The sequence below is a fragment of the Maylandia zebra genome, linkage group LG8, assembly GCF_041146795.1.
Source record: "Maylandia zebra isolate NMK-2024a linkage group LG8, Mzebra_GT3a, whole genome shotgun sequence".
Lineage (NCBI taxonomy): Eukaryota > Metazoa > Chordata > Actinopteri > Cichliformes > Cichlidae > Maylandia > Maylandia zebra.
In genome coordinates this window covers 1,012,752-1,039,890 of record NC_135174.1, presented here as the reverse complement: position 1 = coordinate 1,039,890, position 27,139 = coordinate 1,012,752, and the positions used below count along the sequence as shown (strand labels likewise).

General features: G+C 42.6%; 1 protein-coding gene across 8 annotated transcripts in view; it reads right to left on the bottom strand.

The window, feature by feature from the left end:
- Positions 1-27,139, bottom strand: part of rbfox3a (RNA binding fox-1 homolog 3a) — a 595,842-nt gene that overhangs the window by 36,757 nt on the left and 531,946 nt on the right. For 7 of the 8 annotated variants that reach the window (XM_076887148.1, XM_076887145.1, XM_076887144.1 and 4 more), the window contains 4 exons: positions 21,381-21,434; positions 15,209-15,301; positions 13,683-13,743; positions 10,162-10,215 (listed from right to left, as the gene is read on the bottom strand). In XM_076887148.1, the coding sequence (XP_076743263.1) occupies positions 10,162-10,215; positions 13,683-13,743; positions 15,209-15,301; positions 21,381-21,434 (262 nt within the window). The remainder of the gene's footprint in view (positions 1-10,161; positions 10,216-13,682; positions 13,744-15,208; positions 15,302-21,380; positions 21,435-27,139) is intronic. The other variant, XM_076887147.1, reaches the window with a different exon arrangement.

The window sequence follows — 27,139 nt, the reverse complement described above, 5'->3', positions numbered from 1 at the left end:
AGGAGAGATGTAACATTTTCTACAGCTGCTTCACTACCACTTTATTTATTTAACTCTTTTTCTCCAATTGATCTTTCTGAGTTAACTTCACCAATTACTTCCTCCAAACCATCAACGTGACTTTTAGACCCCATTCCTACAAAGAGATCTGCTTCAATCTTAAACATTCAGTCCCTATTAATTGCCTACATACCACAGGCCTTTAAGGTGGCAGAAGATAAAGCGTTACTTAAAACTAAGGTTATTGTACTCGGCTCTAAAAATACTAGAAATGCAGTTTTTAACCAGACTCTTCCTCTGGATGGCATTACCTTGGTCTCCAGTAACACTGTGAGGAACCTTGGAGTCATTTTTGACCAGGACATGTCCTTCAACGCACATATTAAACAAATATGTAAGACTGCTTTCTTCCATGTGCGCAACATCTCTAAAGTTAGAAATATCCTGTCTCAGAGTGACGCTAGTTCATGCATTTATTACTTCCAGGCTGGACGACTGTAATTCATTATTATCAGGAAGTCCTAAAAACTCCCTGAAAAGCCTTCAGCTGATCCAAAATGCTGCAGCAAGAGTCCTGACAGGGACTAGAAAGAGAGAGCAGGTTTCTCCTGTTTTGGCTTCCTGTTAAATCCAGAACTCAAAATCCTGCTCCTCACATACAAGGTCTTAAATAATCAGGCCCCATCTTATCTTAATGACCTTGTAGTACCATATCACCCTATTAGAGCACTTCGCTCTCGCTCTGCAGGCCTACTTGTTGTTCCTAGAGTATTTAAAAGTAGAATGGGAGGCAGAGCCTTCAGTTTTCAGGCCCCTCTTCTGTGGAACCAGCTTCCAGTTTGGATTCAGGAGACAGACACTATCTCTACTTTCAAGATTAGGCTTCAAACTTTCCTTTTTGCTAAAGCATATAGTTAGGGCTGGACCAGGTGACCCTAAATCCTCCTTTAGTTATGCTGCAATAGATGTAGGCTGCCGGGGGATTCCCATGATGCATTGAGTTTTTCCTTTCCAGTCACCTTTCTCACTCACTATGTGTTAACAGACCTCTCTGCATTGAATCATATCTGTTATTAACCTCTGTCTCTCTTCCACAGCATGTCTTTATCCTGTCTTCCTTCTCCCACCCCAACAGGTTGCAGCAGATGATGCAAGATGTGAGTGGAGGTTGAAGGGCTTTTAAAAACTGCATTTTAGGTGGTATATTTGATGTCGTAAGCCCCGCCTCAGTACAAAGATGGTCGTTCACAGTGTATATAGATGCTTCTTTCACTCCATTTTCAAACCACCTTTAGATGCAGATGTACAGCCAAGTCTTGTCCTGATGAGGTGGCTCTTCGATGTTGTGCCATGTGTTTATGGAGTGGCTGTTTGGTTTCTCCAATGTGGAGGTGTAAGCACTCGTCAGTGCACTGCACCACATGCACTTTGTTGCTAAGTTTGTGTTTGAGAGTTTTGTCTTTTTATCTGAGGGTGTAGCTAGGTCTGAAGTGCACTGAGATGTTGTGCTTGGAGAAGACTCTCCTGATGCTTTTCTTTCCAAGATCCTTAGATTACAAATGTGAAGGAGTTCAAGATTGAGAGGATGTCTGTTTTGGGGATTCTCTTTTACAAAGTGCTAAAATATGTGTTAGGAAAGGGAAAGGGCCGAGGAAGTGACAATTCTGTAAGCCAGTGGATCTTTGTGTTTCCCACTTTCCCTTTAATATTAGTTCCCCTTTTGCCTTTTGTTTTATTTTTAATGTATTACAAAAACATCTGCAGAATCCATCAACTAAAGCACAAAGTGATTGTTTTTTTTATAAAAAGGTAAAGGATTGGACATGTGGGACAAATGTTATTAAAATTAATAAATAAAAGAAGCAGTGTGTGTAGTCCAGCAGAGTTAAGCACACACAGGCCCTTCAGCATACTCCATCATTTATCTGTGAGACCACAAGATGTCAGTGCAAACACACGGGATGCATTTATGGCTGCCACTATGACAACCCTTCATACAGTGCTAGTCCATGATATATCTAACTGACATAAGCATAAATAGATACATAAAGTTGGAGAGTCTTGTCTAACCTTTTGGGCCAAAGGTGGAACAATTCATGGCTGAGACAAGAGTACTTAGAGTTTCTCTCTCTAAACTGAATTTATATGGAGAGCCATAAACTTTTTCTCAAAGTAATCTGGTAATTTACTGTACATAACATTAATGCAATTATCTTAACTTAGTCACAAATGTTACCCAACAGGTAGACAAATATAGTCTTGAACCAGGTAAGGTGGTGTGCAGTAAAGCTGAATTCAAACCTCGTGGTGTGCATCCGTAGGAGGGACCGCTTTGCTTTTAAACGGGGTTAATGCTTTCTGTAATTCTTCTGTGTTCTGTGGTTTCATTTCTTCTAGGCATTCATGTTGTATCCCTCACACACATATGAACTCAAGTGAGATCCCATTCATAAGCCACAGGGTTTGCTATGATGTGGACCACCCTCTGGAGCTATGACAGCTTCAACTCTTCTATGAAAAGAGTCGAGACTGTGTTTATGGGAATTTCTAATCATTTTTCCAGAAGCGCATTTCTGAGGTCAGACAGTGACGGTGGAGACGACGACCTTCATGCCAAAGGTCTATTAGGTTGTCCGGGTCAGTCAAGTTCTTCCATACTAAACTTGATCATCCATGTCTCTATGGATGTTTTGTGTGCAGTCATGTTGGAAAAGGCCTAACACAACCTTATAAAAACAGTACCTTTGCATCATGACTGAAACTGGCACCACTGACTAACAAAGGGCCGTGAGGTCGGTTTCAGTTAGTCTTCAAGAAACTGAAGTACAGCTCCTTTTAGAAACTGGCCTGCTTTTAGATTTGGTGTCAGAGCTCTCTGGGAGCAGTTTTTGAAAAGCTTCTCTTTTAACCACTTCTCTTCGGCTGCAGTAACATCCTCCAGCTTATCTAAGAGACACCAAAAACCTTGCTGTTAGGCTCAGTTCTCTCTTCACCATGACAGACTGGTGCTCTGTGTCCACTGACCTAATTTTATCAATTTAAACGTTCTGTCATTGCTGGATGTCGTCACTAAGAGTGTTTGCATCTATGTTACTGTCCCAGAGACACAGTCAGTGTCTCTGGGACATCATATTTAGCATTTCCATTATTTCAGCCTCTTCTTTGGACTGCAGACTATTATTTAATTCTCTATTCAGACTTTCTCCTTATTTCTTGTCTTAAAGGTGCAACATAGTCAACACTCTCTGTGCTTCACCTGGAGGAAAACATGTTTCCTTATATAGAGAAAAGGGTGGTGTAATATGCAGATTATATGGAGCTTCAAAACGATTGTTGGCTGTGAATTATCTCGACTTACTAACATACACAGGGTATACAAACACGACTGGTACACATGTTTGTCTGCTCTTCTGTATGCCAAAGTATTATAGAGCAGTGATGTCAAAGTCGTTTACATTGTGGGCCACATACAGCCCACTTTAGTGTAAAGATTTAATTCAGTTTAAGGAAAATATGCTGCTGTAGTAAATGCAGGAAATCTGTCAACACAAATAAATAAATATAAAATTACAGAAAACGTTCTGGTAGTTCACTCCCCATTAAAAGTCCTTCACCCCCTATAACGGTAAAACAAACTAGAAGCTTCTGTGGCAGATAGGAATGTTTCCATTTTTACACTATGTTAGACCATTGCTGTTGTTTAGTTTTTATTTAATGATGTGATATGTAATACATGCAATGGTGGAGGTCTTTATCAACAGGAAATGTTGTAAAATTCACTTAAAATGTCTCTGCCGGGCCGATTCTGGGCCCCAGGCCTTGTGTTTGACACACCTGTTCTAGTCAAATGTGCGGACACCTGTCTGCAGCCCTTTATTTTAAGCCTATATAGTAAATAAATATATGAGTTGTAAAAGCATCCTCCTGGTCTCAGGCGTTGCTTCATAATGTTGGTCCATGTTTATTATTAAATGCTTTCTGCTTCAGTGTTGCCCTTAAGCTTTATAATTATTACTAGTTTGAATTTCCATCACCCCCAACTAGTCACAGCAGATGGCTGCACCTCCTCGAGCCTGGTTCTGCTGGAGGTTCTTCCCATGCTTGCTCACAGGAGGTCGTTCGATTGTTGGGGTTTTCTCTCTGTTGTTGTAGTTTCTTTATCTTATGATATAAAGCACCTCGAGGTGACTGTTGTTGTCATTTGATTCAAATCAGTTTTATATAAATAAAATTGACCTGAGTTGCATTGAATGTTTGGTTCCAGATGGATGTTTGAGTACCTGCCTGTGTGTTATTAGATTTGTAGATTTGTCAACAGAAGATTTAAATTTCACTTCACCAACTATGCACCCAGGAGGGAGACTTCAAAGAAGTTTAAGAGGACAGAAGGTGTTGGATCTGTGTCCATGTTTGCAGTAGACTAGAATTAAGCTTCACTCTGGTTTCGTTGAGTTTTGGGCTCCTCTCTCTATGTCATGATTATTCGAGCACAGACTGCTAGTTTTGTATTTCCCAGTGTTTTTGTTTTTCTCTTGAGGTTATTCTTTCTTTTCCCAGACTTCCCTTTTTGACATTTTTTGTGACTTTGTGGTCTCTGCAGTTCGTAGGTATCTTCTGAGTCATTTCCTGTTTTACTTTGACAGTCGTCTCTTGTGTCTTGCTTTGAATTTTGCTTCCCCCAGTGATAGTTTCGATTCTCTACACATGTGCTGCGTTCTCCCATTCTGAATTCAGCCTGGATCCACTTCAGAACTAAAACCTACCTAACATACCTGTTAGACAGCTGTTAACTCAAAATGTTTATTATTTTTATTATTATTGTTGTTGTTTTACCAGGTTGTTATTTTTATCACTTGTGCATTTAGTCTATAGGTCTTTACCAGGTAGATGAACTGCAAATTTGGACATTTCCTTGATGGTTAGATTTTTCAGTCCTGGAAATTCTCACTGAAAAAAACAAATATATAAAAAATATCCTGTAATTGTTATTAGAGGAGATCTGATCTTTTTGTCCTTCTTCTGCTTATAGCTGCTTCAACTAGGGGCTGTGGTAGCAGCATCATCTGCCTTCATCTCTACCTCACTCTAGTGCAAGCATGCACGCCCTCCTTCACTACATCCATGAACCTTTTCAGTGACCATTCTCTTTGCTTCCTGACCGGCAGCATTTAAACTCCCCACTCCTGCCCATCGTTGTCCCATTGCCTCTAAACAGACAGAGGTGGGAGGTGGCCTTTCTCTAAATTTATTTAGCAGAACAAAATGCAAATGTGTTCTGTTGATGAATGCATTTTACACAAAGATCAATTTAGACTTAAAAAACGAGTGCAGATCTGCAGAGCAATCTCTGCATAAACACTAGGGCTGCAACGATTCATCATGTATCCTGAAAAACTCGATTATAAAAAATCCCACATTTTTTTGCTGTGATGCTTCCTTTTTACACACGGCTCTGTAGTGCCGAGTGTTCACCACGTAAATTCGAGAATTTCTCTCACATTTGCAACTGACAACAGACTTGCAATAGAAACACAACTATGAATAAAAAGCATGCCAACATTAAGCTCATGTGGCCACAAGTTTTTTCAAAGAAAAGAGGTGGAGCCGTTACCGCGATGATCACATCATGTAAAGTGAAAGAAAACGTATTTCTATTCAATTTTTATTTATACAGCACCAAATCACAACAACAGTCGCCTCAAGGCACTTTATATTGTACAGTAGACCCTACAATAATACAGAGAAAAACCCAACAATCATGTGACCCCCTATGAACAAGCACTTTGGCGACAGTGGGAAGGAAAAATTCCCTTTTAACAGGAAGAAACCAGAACCAGGCTCAGGGAGGGGCGGGGCCATCTGCTGCGATCTACTGTAAAGACCTGCATTTTTTTCCTGTTTTGAATATTTATTATTCTCATTAATAATAATTTGTCATCTGATTTCTCAATCGAAAAATTAATAGAACACTCAATAGTTACTAAATGTATCGATAGTTGCAGCCCTAGGAAACACACAGTGAGGAGCACCTCCAATTTTGCTGTACATGGATAATAATAAAACTATTCTATTCTACTCTTTTATCACTTTAGAATTTCTTTTTTTAAATTTATCAAATGCCAGACAGTCATAAAGCACATAGGTACAGGTAGAAATGATAGTCTCTTCTTTTTCGTTTTTATAACATTCAATAAACATAAATAACATAGATGGCATGAATACCCCCCCACTCCCTCCCAATAATTTGAAGGTAAATATGTTACAGAAAGATGGATTAACCCATGCCTATTCAACTACGAAGTTAGTTGGGCCAGATTTTCAAACCGAGGAATTTATCTGGGCCAGATATTTTTTTTGAAGCCAGTAAGCAGCAGATCATGATCAATTTCAAACCCACACAACTGTACTGAAAAACAAGTTTTTTTTTTTATTCCTTTCCCCCTATAAATCTGGTGGTGACCTCTCACAAATGCACACCAAAAGGTCTATTTAAAAAAAAGGGAGCTATAACTAAACTATTTTTTGCACATTTGAAATAATAATAATAATAATAACAAAAAAACATTTTGATAATTCCCTTTCAAATTAAAATAAATATTTCGCTGACCACTCACTTTTCCTGCCATGGATGGAGCCCCATCGTTCACAAGTATACAGACACGCTTCATATCCAGACCATTTTCCTCAAAAAGAGCTTAAATCTTCTCAAACATTATTTCGCCAGCTGTTTGTCCCTCTAACGGTAGTAAACCGAGCAATTTCCCATCCAAAAAACGGACATATACGCACAACTGTGCATTATCAGTTCTGTCTGTGATCTCCTGCTATAGACATTACATCAGTTTTCTTCAGGTCATCTAACAGCATTTCAAACTCGTCTGACGCCAGAACTTCAACTCTACGAATATTTGAACTGTCCTACAGGGGTACGTTTTTAATAGCAGATGTCACACTCACTTTTCACTGCATCCACCACGGCCAGCATGCAGTATTTCATTGTTTCAGAATCTGTGAAAGGCCTTTTCTTCTTCGCCAAGAAGCAAACACGAAGGGAAGATGCTGCAGCTCTCTCTTGGGCTGTACAGGACCCTCACCATGGTAGTACAACTCCGGTTGTAAGATTATTAAACTCGGTAAAATGAATAAGTATTTGTCAGTCCGGGCAGGGTTAAACCGACAGTTTTCATTGTCAATTTTGCGCTTTTGAAGTGAGAAAGACATGCTGTTGTCGCATCATATATTACGATGATTGTTTAATATGTTTACATCACGGTGCATTGTGGGTTAAATATTGCTAGGCTACTAGGAGTGTTGCATTCACAGTCTACACTACGCTGTAGGAATTTTTAATTTTTTTAAAATTAATTAATGAATTCATTTTTTGCGTTTTCTCTGTGTTTCTGCCAGGACCACAGGCAGGGCCACTCGCAGGTTGCTTCTGGGCCGCATTTGGCCCGCGGGCCGCCATTTGAATAGGCTTGGATTAACCCATACAAAAAAAGAGAAAAAAACCGAAAACCCCCCAAAACAAACAAAAACCAAAGAAAAAACCAAAAAAAAAAATCAACAATAAAGTGCTAGCGCTCATCCTTGTAGATTAATATTAACATTAATCAACATTAGTTAATATTGCTATTAATGACTACTTGCTCCTCGGTTGAAGTAAATTAATAATGCTGGAGTATCTTAAACGAAGTCTTATGAGGTGGAGTAGCCCCTGAGCCCCTGCTGGCAATAGCAGGAGAATTTGTGCACGGTCATATGGTGGACTACAAAGAGATTTCTCGCGCTGGTAACTTTTCTAAGTATTTAAGTAACGGTTTCCAGTAAGTAAAAAATCTATCTGACGAGCCTCTGACTTAGACTTAGACTTAGTTCCTCCTACGCCGAGCGGCGCATCGGGCAGCTAGTGATCTCCATCGATGTCGGTCAGCAGCGACTGCTTCAGCTTCGTCCCAGGCAATGTCGACAGTTCTCAGATTGTCCATAAATGTTCGACGCCATGTGGTCTTTGGTCGGCCTTGCTTTCGCTTGCCAGTGCGTGGACGCCATGTCATGGCAATCTTAGCTGGGCGATGAGGGGGTAGGCGTAAAATATGTCCCGCAAAGCGAAAGCGTCTTTCTGCAACAACATCGGCTAATGGGCGGGTGCCTGCTCTTCGTAGGACCTCCTCATTTGTTATTCGGTCCCGGTAGGAAATTCTCAGGATTCGCCGCAAGCCATGTTGTTGAAGCACGTTCAGGTGTTGAATAATTGCACTTGTTGAGCGCCAGGTTTCACTAGCGTAAAGTGCAGTAGGGAAGACTATAGAGTTCAGTAGTCTGATCTTGACCCTTACATTCAGGGAGGTCGAGTTCCAAATAGGTTGGAGACGTCGCAGGACACCAACTGCCTTCCCTATTCTGGCGTCGACATCCCGATCAGAGACCCCGTCATTCGAGATGATGCTGCCAAGATATGTAAAATTCTCCACCTCTTCAGCACGTTGTTGGTTGATCATGACAGGAATGCAGGCATGTGCATAGTCAACTCGGAGTACCTTGGTTTTTTTGGCGCTGATTCTTAATCCAACTTTCGTTGCCTCCCTCTGCAGGGCCGCGGTCAACTTTTGGAGGTCTTCCTGAATCGAGCCCAGCAGGGCGATGTCATCTGAGGGAGAATTTTATCTTCTCCAGTTTTTGAAGTCCTAGGATGTCATGTAACCAGACTTTGATTAATGATGGCTGAGATGATTTACACAACAAATTCTTTAAGGGCAACAAGAGAAGCAAAGGCAATAAGGTTATTTTGGATAGCTGTGATACGAAGGTTATTTGGTGGTTTGCCAAAAATAGCAATATGTGGAGTCGGAGTTAAATTTATACCTCATATATCTGAAATTGTTTTGAAGAATTGATGCCAAAATTCAGACACACTGTGGAACCATCCTTTCACCTACACGATGGCGTACAAAGATCCTGTGTGATGTACCAAAGATTTCAAATTTTGATTCATCAGTCCATAAAACCTTCTTGATGCATTCTCAATCATCCAGGAAAACAAATCTCCAAAAGTTGATTCTTTTCATCTGGACGTAGCGTTTTGTGGGAGAAACGTTTCGTCATCATCCAGGTGACGTCTTCAGTCTCAGCTGAGGAGGGCCTAAGGGTACATCTGTCACCATCTTACAATGCTGTGATTGCAGCCATTCCCCAGCTCTCTGTGAATGGGACTCATGGACATTGATCAGTGGTTGTTGATCAGTGGTCATGAGAATTTGCATAATTATGATTAAGGAACTGACCTCCCAGCCCATTGTTCCATCAGTGGGCTGGTTTCAGTCATTATGCACATGTCCTGTTTATAAGATTGGAACCTGCAGTCAGCTGAGACTGAAGACGTCACCTGGATGATGACGAACGTCCAGATGAACAGAAGCAACTTTTGGAGATCCATAAAACCTTCTTCCAGTCTTCAGTAGTCCATTGGTGGTGTTTCATGGCCCAGACAAGCCTCTTTGTCTTATTTTGACGTCTTAGAGATGGCTTTCTTGGTGCAGCTCGTCCTGTCAAACCTGAAGTTTTCTCTTCACAGCTGAAACTGAGACTTGCTCACTACGACCACTATTAAGCTGTGCTTGAAGCTGTTGTCCCGTGAGCCGCCATCACACAAGCTGTTAACTCTCAGAAACTTGTCCTCTGATTCAGTCGTGTCTTTGGGTCTGCAGACCTCAGTGCGCTCGATGGTGAAGGGAACTGTACTCACTGACACTTTGACTTTCTTTGCAGAAACCACATCACTACCTTTATACCATAAATGGAAAAACTGGGGTGTTCTAAAACATTTGACCGGTTGTGTATCTGAATCAAAAACAGCACGCTGCTAGCCAACCCTGGTTTATATATATGTTAGCCAAAACTTAAAGGAAGAGTGAAACACAGGTGCACACACACACACACCAGATTGCACATGCAAGATACAAAACACACCCAAACCAACACTAAGTGCAGCTAGGCATGCATATATGGACACAAAACTTTGTATTCTCTTTAGATTGGATTTAGCGGACAAGGTAGATGGTCACATATGCTATTCATTAAAAAAACACATAAGGAAGTACATTAAAAAAGGGTGGCTGGTGCTATATATGCTTGATCTCTGTGTGATTTTTTTTCTTTTACCTGCATAAAATTCAGGACCATATACGGCTCCAACCATTGGATTCAGCTTCCAGCCTGCACAGGAGACACACATGCAAGCAAAACCGCACACACAGGATAAACGTTAGCATTGCTGCATGAAGCTGCACCTCTCTGCGGCTATATAACAAACCTTTTCCTTTGAATCACTTTGCTCTTATCTTTTGCAAATGCATCATTAATTAGAAACAGAATCACAACCCTTTAATTGTCATTAAACATCGGATGTTCAACAAAATTAGAAGCAACTCTCTGGTCGCAGCATTTAGAATAAAAAACAATAAAAAACAAATAATTGCTGACAATAAAAACAAATCTAAACAAACCAACTATGCAGATGTGCAACGTTTATACAAATGTGTTGCTCTGAAATATTGCACTCGTCTTGTGTGGTGGTGATGCGAATGTTTATGTGTGTGTCCTAGCCTTTTGTTTACCAAAGACAAATAAGAATGTCTGGCGGGGCAGTCCTGGGATGGTGATGAGGTCAAACATGTGAACAGCAGTACTGCATAGAAGGAACCTGGCTGTAGCACAGGGGGTAGAGCAGGTTGCCTGTTAGGTGGAAAGTTGGTGGTTCAATCCCTGGTACTAACCTCACGGTGTTCTTTGTATCCACTGGAGTGTGACTTTTAGCTAGAATGCACCTCCATAGAAATAAAAAGTGCTTCGGTGAATGAGGCAAGTTGTATAAAGTGCTTTGAGTGCTAATGCAGACTAGAAAAGCACTATTTAAGAAGCAGTCTATTTACCATTTTTTGCTCCGTTGATATGAACTATTCAGTCTTTTTCCAATCACAGTGAAAGCTTCGTTCGGATTGCAAGCAATAAGTTAAATCCTTTCTGCGAACACTCTGCCAGGACTGAGGTTCTGTTGCCTTCTCCAGGTGGAGGCCTCTCTGCTCTCACACCTGAGTGCTTCATAGCTGAGTGTCTGAGCGGAGGCATCACTCCAGGCCAGAGAGGAGCCAATACCCCAAGTGGAGTTTAAGTATTTTGCATTTCTTTCATGAGGGAGGGAAAAGGGGAGCGGGAGAATGACAGACTGATTGTGCCACACCTGAAGCCACTGCATTGGTCTGTAGTGGAGAAGAGAAAGCTGAGCATGAAAGTGAAGCTGCTGATTTACTGGTCAAGCTACATTCCAACTGCCAACAATGACTACAAGCTGTTCAGCTGCGTGGCAGGCACTGTAGGACCCAATTGCAGGACTCCGAGACAACAGACTAACTTAGAGAGACAGCTTTATTGTTATTTAGAAACTCTAAAAGAAATACAAAATACAATACTCAGAAAAGGAAGAAACTCGGAACCTGGAACTAGAAAAAGGTGGAAACTCTGAGGGAAAACTTGGAGGACACAGGGATACAAGAGGGAGAGCAAAGGAAGACTCAGACAACATGCTGTATACACAGCAGGTAAATGGATAATACAACTGAGAGGCACCATTAATAAAGACCATGAACCGAAGACTGTGGAGCTCAAACATAAAACGAACCAATAGAACAGGAGCACTACAAAAACAACCAAAAATGAGAAAAACCCTAAAACATCCCAAAAACTCAAAAATCTGAGTCAGTGATCCACAGACCATGACAGCTTTGGAAAGTGGCCGAAAAAATTAGATTTCAGATTAAAGTGGAGAAAATTAATTTTCTCTGAAGAGTGGCTGAGCTCTTTCTTAGCAAGAGTGTGATGAGTCAGTCATTTTGGAGGGACTTAAACAGTACAGCTGTTTGGGGATCTGACCAGACAATCTTCCTCGGCACCTCCTAAGTGCCATGTCCTAGTGGGACTACCATAACTCTCGCTGGCTTCGGAATCAGCAGCTTCCCGTTTGAGCTGGAGGAGGTAGTTGGTGAGAGGGAGATGGACTTCCCTGTTTGCTGTCCCTGTGATCCAAACATGGAGTAGAAAATGGATGGATGGATTGTATAGTGAACTTTCTTATCTGGACTGTCATAAACATTATCACTCTGCCTCCAGATGGAAGCATTTTAAGCATTCTTTATATGGTTTAAGGTAATAAACAATCAGTTAACTCGGTAATCCTAACTCTTGGTAAATTTTTCTCTTCTTTATTTTTCTTTATCACAAATGTCATCTTTCTTTCATGTTCTGAATGAAAAAAGAAAAAGTAATTATTGTACACAAAGTTAATTTGCTAAAAAAAAGACATTGAGGGTGACTGATTGTAGCGCAGGAAGTAGATGAGGTTGCTGGTTCAAACCCTGGCTGCCCCCAGCCTGCATGCCAAATATCCTTGAATAAGATAGTAACCCCTCTGATGCATCTGAGTGAACTGTAGACTTTACAAACAGTGGATGGTCCTCTAGAGCAAAGGTGTCAAACTCCAATCTTCGATCAATATTAGTAGGTCATGCATGCTGCAGTAGCAACCCCTAACCCTACTCAAGTAAATTTAAATACATTTAAGTAAATGTTAAGTGTTTGGAAAATGTACTTCTAAAAGTACTTTTATTGCACCATGTTCATTCAGTCATGAGCTGCTGTAACATGGATCAAATGGCTGAACTGTCACCTCAGCATGCAGAGTCTATACAGTCTTGTAAATGACCTACTAATTTAATTAGATGTACTGCTGCAGGGACACATGGAGAAGTTTCAGGACCCTGGCCCTCGAGCACTGGAGTTTGACGCCTGTGATCTAGACAAACACTGTGCAAACCCCACCTCCCTCACCGCCGCCCCAGCATACATGCTGGAGGTGTTCTGCGACACACGGTGATCCAAAGCCACACATATTGATGGTAAATGTGAAGTGGGCTTGATAGTAAAAGACTTTGAGGTGACAGACTGAAGAGACTACCAATAAAGATGTGTGATGTCAGGGCTCACTATGGCTCTGCACAAATAGGACAGAGGTGTGGTGTATCTGTCGAGGTACTAACACGTCTGACCACTCCCCCCCATTATCTGCTTTCTTTTCAGTGCTTTCTCCTTCCATCATCACAAAAGTGTGTGTAAGGGATGGAGGAGAGAAGCATGTACTCTAAAGGCCCTTCTCTCTCTGTTTATGAATGAGTCCTGGCTCTTTTTATTGGCTCTATTCCTTTATCCATTCACTGTGTCATCTATCACAGCATCATGCTGTGTACCACATTCTCCATCTACTTGAAATCGCTCCTCTCAGCTCTGATGGCCCTTTCTCTTTGCTGCTCTTTTCTTTTACCTTTTTACCGTCCATACGTGCTTTAGATTTCAGTTTGCTATTTGTGTTTGGTTTAATGCAAAATGTAATGCCTCTTGACAAATATTGGTTTCATTAATCAAATGTTAATTGGTTTGGCATTAAGGCACAATCTGGTGCATATTTGTATCTTTTAACCTTCATTCCACTCAAGCTTAGTCTATGAAAGGCTAATTGTTTACTTCTCCTCTTAAACAGCTCAAAAAGGTTCTTGTTAAAAACAGTGAAGAAAATGCAGAGAACTCAGGAGAAGAAGACATGAGAGTGGTAAAAACATGAATGGAAACTTTACCGTTTGTGTAAGGGTTAGCCATCTTTTTGTTCGTCATTACTCTGGCGGTGGCATTGTTCACCTGTCAGCAGACAAAAAAAAGGTGTATAATAAGACAGTGTAAGATATACAAAATTAAACATACACAAAAAAGCAAAAACTGAGCTTGCAATTAATAACTGCTAATAAAACCACTCTCCATGCAATGCTGGTATTTTGTCAATTCAACAAGTGAGGGTACATGCACTCAGTCTAATTGAAAGAATCAATCATAACATTCAACATCAGATAAAGAAAAAGAAAAAATACAACAGGGAGAAAAATTTATAAAACAAATTGTTGTTTCAATGTCATATTTTAAAATATTTTGGGGTTATTTATGTTTCAAAATGCAGTTTCCATAATAATGTTAGTGTTCCTGTTTCTCTGATATGCATGCTGCTAATTCCACTGCTTTGTAATACTAAACAACATCTGACTTATTTTCCTTCAGAAGGATATAACTCGCGTTAATGAAGAGCGCACTTATGAATACGGAAATTAGTCCCCTGTTCTATCCCCACTAACCTGTCAACTGATCACATGCATCTGATGTGATGTGATTTGATTTGATTTGATTTGATCTGACTGTCTCAACAGTATTAGGCTGCTCCACACAACAAAACCTGTAATTCTGGACAAGTTCAGGCCTGAAAACTGATTCTGAAGAGGAAAACGGATGTTTATGACTCAGGGCTGGCATTATACACATTACACTAATCTGTGGTTGTTAGCTGTTTCATTATGTATCTTCTAGTTCAGAAAAAACTGTAATGACGGGTAACAAGATTAAAGCCTGAATATCACCTGTGATTTATTTTTACCTGGTCCCATTTCTATCTAAGAGCATAACAAGTTGAACTCACCCTCGTACACCCTTCATGCAACTGCCCGAATATCAGTTACAAGTATTTGCGACAAACTGGATGTAAATTGACAGATTTTCCAAGTCAGTATTTTCAAAGTAGAAGAACTTCGCGTTTAGACATTAGTCTTAAATATTTTAAAACTGAAAATTATGAAGCGTGAAAAGACTGCGAAACTTAAACTTGAGGTGCCAAGGATAAGGAACTACCGGAGAATAGTTTTAACAAGGAGCAAAGGACTAGCAGTGGGAAAATACTGTAAAATACATATTTCTAACTTAAATAAAACACAAACACATAACACAAAGAAAAAAAGAAAACAAATCTCATGCACATGGCACAGGCACAAGTATACGTGAGAGGAGGCAAAATGTATCAAAAACACTACCACAGTGCTGAATCGGTGTCTTTCTCACACACGCACACTTACGGATCAGGTTCAGCATGCAGCGTTCAAGGTGCAGCAGGCAGGGAGAGAGGTGGAGGAAATGATGAAAGAAAAGAAGAAAGGGGTGGAGTAAGTGAGGAAAGTGGGGAGTATGTCAGGAAATATTAGGCAAGCGAAAAAGGGAAAGAGATTCAAGGGGAGGAGAAGGGGAACAGCAGAAGAGGGGGAAAGGAGTAAAGGGAGACAGGAAGCACCTCTATTTTTCGTCCCTCTACGATTGTACCATTTAGTTTCTCCCGTGCATGGTCAGCATCTGCACTGGTTTCAAATGTTACAAACCCAAAACCCTGCAGTGGCCAGGAGGTGGGGTTGAAAAATCAAGCAACAAAAGAAGGACGTCCAGAAGTAAGATGATGAAAAAAACAGGGGAAGATAGAGAGAAGAAAAAGACATAAAGGACAGATGAGAGAGCTTCAGGTCTGAATCATGCAGAAAAGCCAGAGAGATGTCACGCTGATCACACAAATATGGGAAACAGCTGGAGTCACACTGAAGAAAGGTGGAAACACAGGACTTAGATGTCCATGTCATTATATATACGTGTGTTGTTGTGTGTGTGTGTGTGTGTGTTTGTGTGTACACGCGTACGTGCGCATAGTTCTGTTCACTTCATTTCAGTTTTATTTATATAGTGTTAAATCACCACAACCATTGCCTTGAGGTGTCCACAAATAGAGATAAAACAGAGAAAACCCCAACAATCATACGACCCCCCATGAGCAAGAGCTTTGGCGGCAGTGAGAAGGAAAAACTCCCTTTGCACAGGAAGAAACCTCCAGCAGAACCAGAGTCAGGGAGGGGCGGCCATCTGGCACGACTGCTTGGTTGTGAGGGGAGAAAGACAGAACCAAAACATGGTGTGGAAAAGAGCCAGAGATTAATAATAACTAATGATTACATTCAGAGTGATGTGTAAGCACATAGTGAGTAAAATGATGAATTAAAAAGAAACAGTGCATCATAGGATGCCCCTAACAGCATAGGCCTAATGCAGTGTAACTAAAGGAGAGCTCAAGGTCACCTAATCAAGGCCTAACCTAAAGTTTTATCAAAAATGAAAGGTTTAAACCCAATCGTAAAAGTGGAGAAGATGTCCAAAGTGCGAGCTGCTATCACAGAACAGGGGTCTCAGTGTCATGCTTAGTCTTGTGGCAGGCAGGATGTAGGACCCAAATGCAGGACTCGAGACACGTGGGGATGAACTAAAGGAGGCAGCTTTATGGCGCTGTGAAAAACTCAAATACTAAATACAAGAAACAAAGCATAACACCTAGAAACTAGGAAACCAAGAACCCAGGAAACTAGAAACAAAGAAACTAGAGATTAGGAGTTGACGAGAAACAACAATGGAAAACAGGAGCACTGTGAGGTAATGATGCGACAACGGGCAAAGGAAAACACAGGGCTTAAATACACAAGGGAGTAATGAGGGAATGAGACACAGGTGAAGAGCACAGCTGGTAATCACACATAACGAGAAGGAGGAGAAGCAAAAGTGAAAACAGTGAGTATGGAGCCAGACTGTCAAAGTAAACCAGGAAACATGAGAAAGCATAAAGACGCAGACGTGACATTGAGACATGGAGACATGACAGACTGGGGACACATGGAGACAAGCGTGACGGGACATAAAACGTGCAACATGGAAAGGCATAGTAACAGAAAGCTAAAGACTAGAAGCTAACATACACGAAGAACAATAAGAACCAAACCCATGAATCAAATCTAAATCTAAATCAAAGAATATAAATTAATCAAAAAACACAACACTGGGTCACAGACACAGTACTGTGACACTGAAAACTGAAGGCTCTGCCTCCTGTTCTACTTTTAAACACTCCTGGAACCACAAATAAGACCACAGTCTGAAGCGAAGTGCTCTGTTCGGGTGATATGTTATTATGAGGTCAATGCGATGAGAAGAATTTTAAATTCAATTCTGGATTTATAAGTGAGCCAATGAAGATACGTCAGTATAGGAGAAATATGCTGTCAGTATTCTTTCTGTAACATTTTGGATCAACTGATGTCTATTAGACAGATATGATTCAAACCACCACGACACAGTACCTGTAATACCTAAAGCGTGCTATAATTGCAGAAATAAAATATAGACAACAGTATCGAATGCTGCACTGAGGTCTAGCAGGACAAGCACAGAGATGAGTCCACTGTCAGAGGCCATAAGAAGATCATTTGTAACCTTCACTAAAGCTGTTTCTGTGCTGTGATGAGCTCTGAAACCTGACTGAAACTCTTCAAATAAACCTCTGCAGATGATCTGTTAGCTGTTTGACAACTACTCTTTCAAGGATGTTTGATATGAAAGGAAGGTTGGAGATTGGCCTATAATTAGCTAAGACTGCTGGGTCTAGAGATGCTTTTTGAGTAAAGGTTTCAATGCTGCCAGTAACGGCAGGACTTCTTTGAGCAATCTGGCAGGATTGGGGTCTAAAAGACATGTTGATGGATTAGTGGAACTAATTAGTGAAGTTAACTCAGAAACATTTAAATTTTGTTTGTGAAGAAGAAAAGAGCAATTCAAATCTTCCTGGTAGAAGAGAGGGTTATTTCTCTGCGCCTTTGGGTTGGGGAACGGGTTATGACGGTCGTCTGTGCTTATCAGCGAATGATGGTTCAGAGTACCCGTCCTTCTTGGAGTCCCTCGGCAGGGTGCTGGAGGCTGAACATGAGGAGTCTGTTATCCCACTGTGAGAGTTCAAAGCTCATGTGGGCAATAACAGTGAGTCCTGGAGGGACATGACTGGGACAATCGGCCTGCCAGATCTGAACCTGAGCGGTGTTTTGTTACTTCTGCACAAACCACAGTTTGTCCATCACAAACACCATGTTTGAGCATGAGGGTTACATGTGGCAACAGGACACTCTAGGCCAGCGGTCCCCAACCCCCGGGCTTCGGACCGGTACCGGTCCGTGAGTCGTTTGGTACCGGGCCGCGAGAGTTGAGGCTCAGGTGTGAAATGTATAGTTTTCAGGGTTTTTTATCAGTTTTCAGCGTTATTTTGTTATCGTTTTTATCGTTAACTCTGTTTTCCTGGGTCTTTTCACGTGTGTTATGAATAAATCTTCTTTTTTTCGGTACCGGTACTAGTTTTATTTTGTTGTATTTATCCGCGACACCTTAAAGGCCGGTCCCTGAAAATATTGTCGGCCATAAACCGGTCCGTGGCGCAAAAAAGGTTGGGGACCGCTGCTCTAGGCCGCGGGTTAATGGTCAGTTTTGTAATTGTATCAACAGATCTGGGGCCATATGTTTTGGACACTCAGGTAAAGAGAGGGGCTGAGTTGTCAACTGATCGCCACCTGGTGCGGAGTTGGATCAGGTGGCAGAGGAAGATGCTGGACAGACCTGGTGTGCCTAAACATACAGTGAGGTGTGAGGAGTGAGTCAGTGACCTAAATTCCTGAAGGCCCTGGATGTTGTACGGCTGTTTTAATTGACATGCCTCTACAATGTTGAGTGGAGATGAGGGGTGGAACCTCTGGGTGTGTGCCAACTACAGGGGGATCACACTCCTCAGCCTCCCTGGGAAAGTCTATGCCAGGATGCAGGAAAGGAGTGTCTGTCCGTTAATTGAACCTTGGATACAGGAAGAACAATGCGGTTTTCATCCTTGTCGTGTAATACTGGTAGAGCTCTTTATCCTCTCAAGGACACTTGGGGGTGCAAGGAAGTTTTCCCAACCAGTCTACATGTGTTTTGTGGACTTTCAAAATGCATTCAACCATGCCCCTCGGAGTGTCCTGTAGGAGGAGCTTTGACAGTATGGGGTGTCTGTCCCATTGTTATGGGCCATTCAATCCCTATACAACCATTGCAAGAGCTTAGTCCACATAGCCGGCAATAAATCGGAGCCATTTCCAGTGGGTGATGAACTCTTCCAGGGCTGCCCTTTGTCACCGATTGTGTTCATAACTTTTATGGACAGAATTTCTAGGTGTAGCCAAGAAAGGCTTCCACTTGGGTGGTTTCAGAATCTCATCTCTGCTTTTTGCAGACGATATGATTCTGTTGGCTTCATCAGGCGATGGCCATTCACAGCCGACTGTGAAGCAGTAGGAATGAGAATCAGCACCTCCAACTCTGAGGCCATGGTCCTCAGCTGGAAAAGGGTGGAGTGCCCACTTCAGGTCAGGGACAAGTTCCTGCTCCAAGTGGAGGAGTTTAAGGATCTTGGGGTCTTGTTCACAAGTAACAGGAGAACAGGAGATTGATAGACAGATTGGTGCTGTGGCTGCAGTGATGTCCGTCGTGTTGTAGAGAGAGCTGAGTGTAAAAGTGAATCTCTCATGTGACAGGGATGCCTCCTGGGCACCTCTCGTGTAAGATGTTCAGGGCAAGTCTCACTGGGGGGAGGCCCCGGGGCAGACCCAGGACATGCCGGAGAGATTATATCTCTCGGCGGGCCTGCGAACACCTTGTACCATACCACCACATTAAAGGAATGCTTGGCTCAACAGAGCCCCGATTTTTGTGTCAGTCTGGCTACAAGACAAACCGATCAATGGTACTTGAAATTGTACTTGCTCATAGGTGTTCCAATGATAATTGAGATTCTCTCTCCAATAGTGTAGGATCTTTCTCTTGCAATCAAAAGCACCTTGAGAAAACTTTTGTTGTCAAAAAGTGCAACATAAATAAAACCGAAGTGAACCTGTAGCTCCACCTTTAGGTTTAGACCAGGGGTGTCAAACTCATTTTACATTGCGAGTCACATTTAGCCCCTTTGATCTCTTTCTGTCAGTGCAAAAAAGATACATATTTAACAGTTTTTCTACATGATGAAGGAAAATTTGCTATGACAAAGAACTCTTTGAACTTTAACAAAATAAATGTGTAAAATTACAGAAAAAGTTTTGGTAGCTCATTACGCGGAACTATACAGTTTTTTGTTTTTATTTTATTTTTTTTGTGGTTGTAAAAAAAAAGAGACATTTCAACAGAAACTTTTCTGTTTTTGCACAAAGTTACAGAGTTTTTATTAGAGACAGAGCTAAGTGTTTTTTAATTTGGCATAATTTGCAAAAGTTGAAATTTCTTTGGTGTTTAATAGCAGAAATGAGTCTTTCTTGTCAGATGTAATTTCTGGGGGACAAAAAGAGCGACTGACAACACTGCACACAGCAGTGGATTGGGGTGTATTAAGCAAGCAAATAATGCAGAAAATAAAGATTTTTGGCGGGAATTAAACTGAGAGATAGAGCTGTGCAGGAATTTATTGAGGGGAAAGGAAGAAAGCAAAAGTAAGAATGAATTCATTACAATGTTACTCAAAGATGAAGTGTAGTTTTGATCTTCTTTGCTGCTGGTTCAGTGAAACCTGCAGTTTCAGAGTCAGTAAAATGTCAGCACCTGACTGCATGTCCATATGTGTTTTGCCGCGCTTTGTGTTTACATCTTCTTGCGGAATCTGTACCTGCTCTTTAATCATTTGCTGTTTTAGCTGTTTGGTGGTTGTTGACATGGTTTTGTGGGCTTTTAGCTGAGATTCTGATGCTTCTGTGGATATCACACTTCTATATTGGAATAACAGATCTGATGGTTCATCCTGTTAAACCACATGTTCTCGCTTTCGCCTCGCTATCGGTGGCATTGGGTTCCAACAAGTTAATTGTTTATTGCCTAATTACTGTGTGTAGTATGAATGGTCATGGGAGGTTTTTATCAGTAGGAAAAGCTGTAAAACTTGAAAATACAGTTAAAAGTCCAAAACACATGCTTGTGCTTGTTTGTGATTAGCAGCAAATCAAACAGGTTAAGAATAAAAATTGCTTCAAGTGGTCTCTTCCTCACTTGCTTATTGGGACGATCCTGCACTTCTCCACAACTGGTGCTGGTACATTAAATTCTGTTCAACAAGGTGCACGAGCACACAGGGGAAGTATGGGAGGAGGTTGGGTTGGACAATCCAGTGTTAGGAATACATATGGACTAATAGGCTGCTTTCAGTGTGCAGTGACTGGTCTGTAGTCTGTACAATTAAATCGAGAAAAGAATAAAAAATCATATTAACCCATCGGCTAACAAATGCGTCAGCATACTGGGCAAATGCGCAGTATACAAGATTACCAGTCCAGTTCTGCCATGACACGAAGAATACTAGAATCCTACTGTCATCTTAAAAAATAGCAAAGATTCATTGTTTGTCCAAATGTACAGCAGGTAAGTAAAGATGTCGCTGATAGGACAGTAATTACTGTTAGGCAGCAGGAATGAGCTGTGATGACAATGAGAGAAGTGAAGGACTGCAAGAGAAACACAGGAAACGGGACAAATACAATCAGCAGGAACATTTTATGTTTGTTTGAGGTGTGTTCGTGAACGTTTTATTACATTGCACTTACCTTGGAGCCTCGTTCATTAAAAATAATCTCCACGTCTAAAATCTTTCCAAATTGCTGAAGAAGGGAAGAAGGTGGGTGGGGCATAAAGACAGAGAAAGAAAGACGGAGAAAATAATTAGACTATAACACAAGAAATACTTTATTTATGTTTAGGAAAATCCCCTACTGCTTTCTCCAGCTGGAAAATGAAGTATTTTAAAACCATCTTTAAAAAAAGACAAGTAGTCTGTACCAATAGTAGCATTAGGAAATTATCCATTCACTCTTAGTGCTGTTTAATCATGTGTTTGGCTGATCATAGTAATAAAGAGGTTTGAGTGAATATGTCTGCACTCGAGAAAAATGAGCACCGTGGGAAGGTAGTAGGCAGTTGAGTAGCAACACCCCATCATGGCTATTTGTTTTCTTAGTATGCATACCACCACTGCAACTGCCTGCCAGATCTCACCTAATCATGCATTTGGCTTCTACAGCTTCCCACATAGCAAAATGGATCTGGCCCACACAATGTGCTTACACATGGCCCAAATATCGCAAAGAATGATGGCCCTTTGGTGGCCCACATCTGGTGGCCAGTGGTGACCCACACATGGGCCAGCACAAGGCCAGGTGCAGACACACTGCTAGCCCTGTGCTGGCTCAGAACAGTTTCAGCTCTGGCCCCAGATGTCAGCCTAATGTGTACCTTAATCAAGCCATGTAATAACAACATGTGCCAGAACATAATAGTGCAAAAGCAACATGACAAAACTCTGTTCAGACAGTGAATGGACTGATTCTTATATAGCGCTTTTCTACTCTCACAGATTACTCAAAGTGCTCTATACAACATGCCACATTCACCCAAACACACACTTTTTCTAAACTGAGTGCTTCACGACTACATTCATACACATTCATACTCTTGACATGCAGACGGGAGGAGCCAGGGATCGAACCACTAACCATCCAATCAGTCGGTGACCTGCTCTACCTCCTGAGCTACAGCTACCCAGTAGTAAACATGAGTAAACCCTCGCTAGGTTTTGGATAAAGTGTACACTCACAAACCTGATAAACCTGCATTTGAAACGTTGGCTACCATAGCAGTATAGTATTGCAACATGGCATTTGGGTCTTCTTACTAAAATAGGAAAATAGGAACATAAATAGTGCCATCATTGCCAGACCTGGCCCACATCTGGGTGACATACACCCTGCCATGACACCAGTCAGTCAGAATGCTATGAGCCTGGGCCACATCAACCAACCACAATCAGGCCAGATGTGGCATGCCATCACATAAACAGTGTCATCTACGCCAGGCCTGGCCCATATCTGGATGACATATCACTTACCCATGCCAGAAGTCAGCCAGCAGTGCAGGCTTGACACCAGGTTCGGGTCAGACCTGTCTGCTATGTGGGCTATCTTTAGATCTAAGTAATAGTTTTAATTAGCTCCATGTTTCATTTTATTTGGCTAATTGCTGTGAACTGAGTGCTACACACTCCGACAGACTGATGTCTGTGGTGAGTGTGAGACTGTCAAAAATATAAATACACTAAACATGTAAACACACCAGTATCTGCAGCAGGAACAACTGTAATTTGAGCTATTCTTGGCTAGGTTATACAAAAGCGAGTTAGGAAAACATGCAATTAATTTGAACTGTAAAGTATTTGGGGCTGATTTATGGACCCATCCAATACAATAGAATTCTAAAGAACTTTTTAAAAACAACAGTGGACAAAATACTGTACAAATCACCAAAAGAACACAAGACAAAGCAACACAAACAATAATAAATACAAGGTAAGATCGTCAAAGGAGCTTGCAAAGAAAAGCGTCTGGACTTCTTTAAGTTGCTTGAAGACGTTTCACCTCTCATCCGAGAAGCTTCTTCAGTTCTAAGGTCAAATGGTGGAGAGTCCCAGATATACAGTGGGGCAAAAAAGTATTTACTCAGCCACCGATTGTGCAAGTTCCCCCACCTAAAATGATGACAGAGGTCAGTAATTTGCACCAGAGGTACACTTCAACTGCGAGAGACAGAATGTGAAAAAAAAAATCCATGAATCCACATGGTAGGATTTGTAAAGAATTTATTCGTAAATCAGGGTGGAAAATAAGTATTTGGTCAATAACAAAAATACAACTCAATACTTTGTAACATAACCTTTGTTGGCAATAACAGAGGTCAAACGTTTACTATAGGTCTTTACCAGGTTTGCACACACAGTAGCTGGTATTTTGGCCCATTCCTCCATGCAGATCTTCTCGAGAGCAGTGATGTTTTGGGGCTGTCGCCGAGCAACACGGACTTTCAACTCCCGCCACAGATTTTCTATGGCGTTGAGGTCTGGAGACTGGCTAGGCCACTCCAGGACTTTCAAATGCTTCTTACGGAGCCACTCCTTTGTTGCCCGGGCGGTGTGTTTTGGATCATTGTCATGTTGGAAGACCCAGCCTCGTTTCATCTTCAAAGTTCTCACTGATGGAAGGAGGTTTTGGCTCAAAATCTCACGATACATGGCCCCATTCATTCTGTCCTTAACACGGATCAGTCGTCCTGTCCCCTTGGCAGAAAAACAGCCCCATAGCATGATGTTTCCACCCCCATGCTTCACAGTAGGTATGGTGTTCTTGGGATGCAACTCAGTATTCTTCTTCCTCCAAACACGACGAGTTGAGTTTATACCAAAAAGTTCTACTTTGGTTTCATCTGACCACATGACATTCTCCCAATCCTCTGCTGTATCATCCATGTGCTCTCTGGCAAACTTCAGACGGGCCTGGACATGCACTGGCTTCAGCAGCGGAACACGTCTGGCACTGCGGGATTTGATTCCCTGCCGTTGTAGTGTGTTACTGATGGTGACCTTTGTTACTTTGGTCCCAGCTCTCTGCAGGTCATTCACCAGGTCCCCCCGTGTGGTTCTGGGATCTTTGCTCACCGTTCTCATGATCATTTTGACCCCACGGGATGAGATCCTGCGTGGAGCCCCAGATCGAGGGAGATTATCAGTGGTCTTGTATGTCTGGATTTTTTTTTCACATTCTGTCTCTCACAGTTGAAGTGTACCTCTGGTGCAAATTACTGACCTCTGTCATCATTTTAAGTGGGGGAACTTGCACAATCGGTGGCTGACTAAATACTTTTTTGGCCCACTGTAAACCTAGTGGGAGTAACCCCCCACAGAGGGACAAAAGGACCCCTTGATGATCCTCTAATCGCCTGAGCCAAGGTGTGAAACTGGGCGTGGGTCCCAATCAGCCAGAGTTTCGGGTGTGTTCATTGTGAAACCTGGCCCCACCTTATCATGCGAATTCCTGAGGTCAGATGGCCCAGGATGTGAGTGGGCGTTAAGGCGTCTGGGAAGGGATCTCAAAACTGGATTATAGATGGCAGAGAGTTGGCGTCGTAAACCCCCGCCTCTGTTCAAAGATGGTCGCTCACAGTGGACATAGATGGCTTCTCCCACTAGGTTTATATCTGGGACTCTCCACCATTTGACCTTAGAACTGAAGAAGCTTCTCGGATGAGAGGTGAAACGTCTTCAAGCAACTTAAAGAAGTCAAGACGCTTTTCTTTGCAAGCTCCTTTGACTACGATGACCTGGATGACTGAGAACCTTCACAGACACAAGGTAAGATCACACCACTCGTTCCTAAGATTTAAAAATAGGCCACAAGGGGGCTGTCTTAACATGGGGAGGAAGGTAACTCCAACGTTTAGGGGCTATAGCTAAAAAAGATCAACTGTCTCTGCTTTTTAGTTAAGGTTTTGGGACTGCCAGGAACAGCTGGTCCGTGGATCGTATGGAGTCAGGAAGATATATAGCGTGGTACTCATCCATTAAGAGATTTTAAAATAAATAATAAAATCTTAAAAGGGATCCTGAAAGAAGGAGGAGGCTAGGAGAGGCAATGTGCTCATGTTTGCAAGTACCATTTAAAAGGCCAGCAGTAGTATTTTGGACCAATTGCATGCGAGCAAGGAAATAGTTGCTAAGGCCAACATGAAGTGCATTCCAGTATTCCAGACGCAAAGAGATGCTTACTTAATTACAGAATGTATCTGCTTATCTAGTATAAAATCACAGTCACAAATGTGAGTTACTGTGGGTTTAACAGTAGGAGCCAGGTCAAATAGAGGATTGACACAGACACCACTGGACCTGAATACACAGTCTTTGTCATGATCCTGGGTCCTTTTGACCCAGCATTTTTTGTTTTCTCTTCGATTTTGGTTCTGTTCTTCCTTTGTTTAGTGTTCACTCTGTTCTGCCCGTGTGTTCCTGTTTTATTGTGAAGGTCTGCGTCTTATGTGAGTGTTTTCAGTTTGCCTCCCTAGTCTCGTTATGTTAATCACTCCCAGCTGTGTTTCCCACCTGTGTGTAATCTCCCTGTGTTCTCTGAGTGTATTTAAGTTGTATTTTCTGTCTTAGTAATTGCTGGTTCGTCTGTGTTGTTTCCCCTTGGTCTCCCTGCGTCTTCCCATATGTATTTCTCCGGACCTCCCTGCATCCTCGTTCTGGTTTGTCTTATTAGTTTACCCAGTTTAGGTTTCCAGTTTCATGTTTTGTCGCCACCGCTGTTTGTACTTACCCACCCCTGTTAATAAACACTCACCTGCACCAGAGCTGCTGCCTTTTGGGTCCTTCCTACATTCCACACGGCTTGCCCCGGCAATCCGTGACAGTACGAACCAGCCACCATGGACCCAGCAGCAGTAAATCCGTCCGAGGAGCTCCAGGACGACGTTACATATAACGTGGAGATTCTCCTCGGGCTGTGGCTTGAAAACCCTCCAGAGGAGCTTCGCCGCACCGTCGAAAGCCGGCTACAACGGCTCTTTTCCGGCCTGCCATGGCTTCTAAAATCGCTTCCTCCGACCATGCAGGCTTTTCTCCAGCACACACCTCACCTTCTCTCAGCCACTCCTGCCTCGCTGCCCGACTCGCCGGATGTGATCTTGCCCGGCCCGTCGGAGCCGTCTGCGGGGAGGAAACGCCGATCGCGCCGCCGACGCGCCACCCCACAGCCGGACGTTCGGACTTCTAATTTACCGGCTGTGGTGAGTGAGGACTCTGTGTCTTTTCCAGACAACGTGACTGTTCATTCAGGGGCTGTGTTTTGTGTGGCGGATGTCAACGCGAGCTGCGTATCGCCTGTGCAGCTACTCCCAGCTCAGTTAGCTCCCCCGCAGCTACCCTCAGTTCAGTTAGCTCCCTCGCAGCCACCCTCAGTTCAGTTAGCTCCCTCGCAGCCACCCTCAGTTCAGTTAGCTCCCTTGCAGCCACCCTCAGCTCAGTTAGCTCCCTCGCAGCCACCCTCAGCTCAGTTAGCTCCCTCGCAGCCACCCTCAGCTCAGTTAGCTCCCTCGCAGCCACCCTCAGCTCAGTTTCCAGTGTCCCCCTCAGCTCAGTTTCCAGTGTCCCCCTCAGCTCAGTTTCCCGTGTCCCCCTCAGCTCAGTCTCCCGTGTCCCCCTCAGCTCAGTCTCCCGTGTCCCCCTCAGCTCAGTCTCCCGTGTCCCTTTCAGTTCAGTCTCCCGTGTCCCTTTCAGTTCAGGCCCCAGAGCCACCCGTGTCCCTTTCAGTTCAGGCCCCAGAGCCACCCGTGTCCCTTCCAGTGCCACCTGTAGCGCAGGCCCCAGAGCCACCCGTGTCCCTTCCAGTGCCGCCTGTAGCGCAGGCCCCAGAGCCACCCGTGTCCCTTCCAGTGCCGCCTGTAGCGCAGGCCCCAGTAGCTCCAGTGCCGCCTGTAGCGCAGGCCC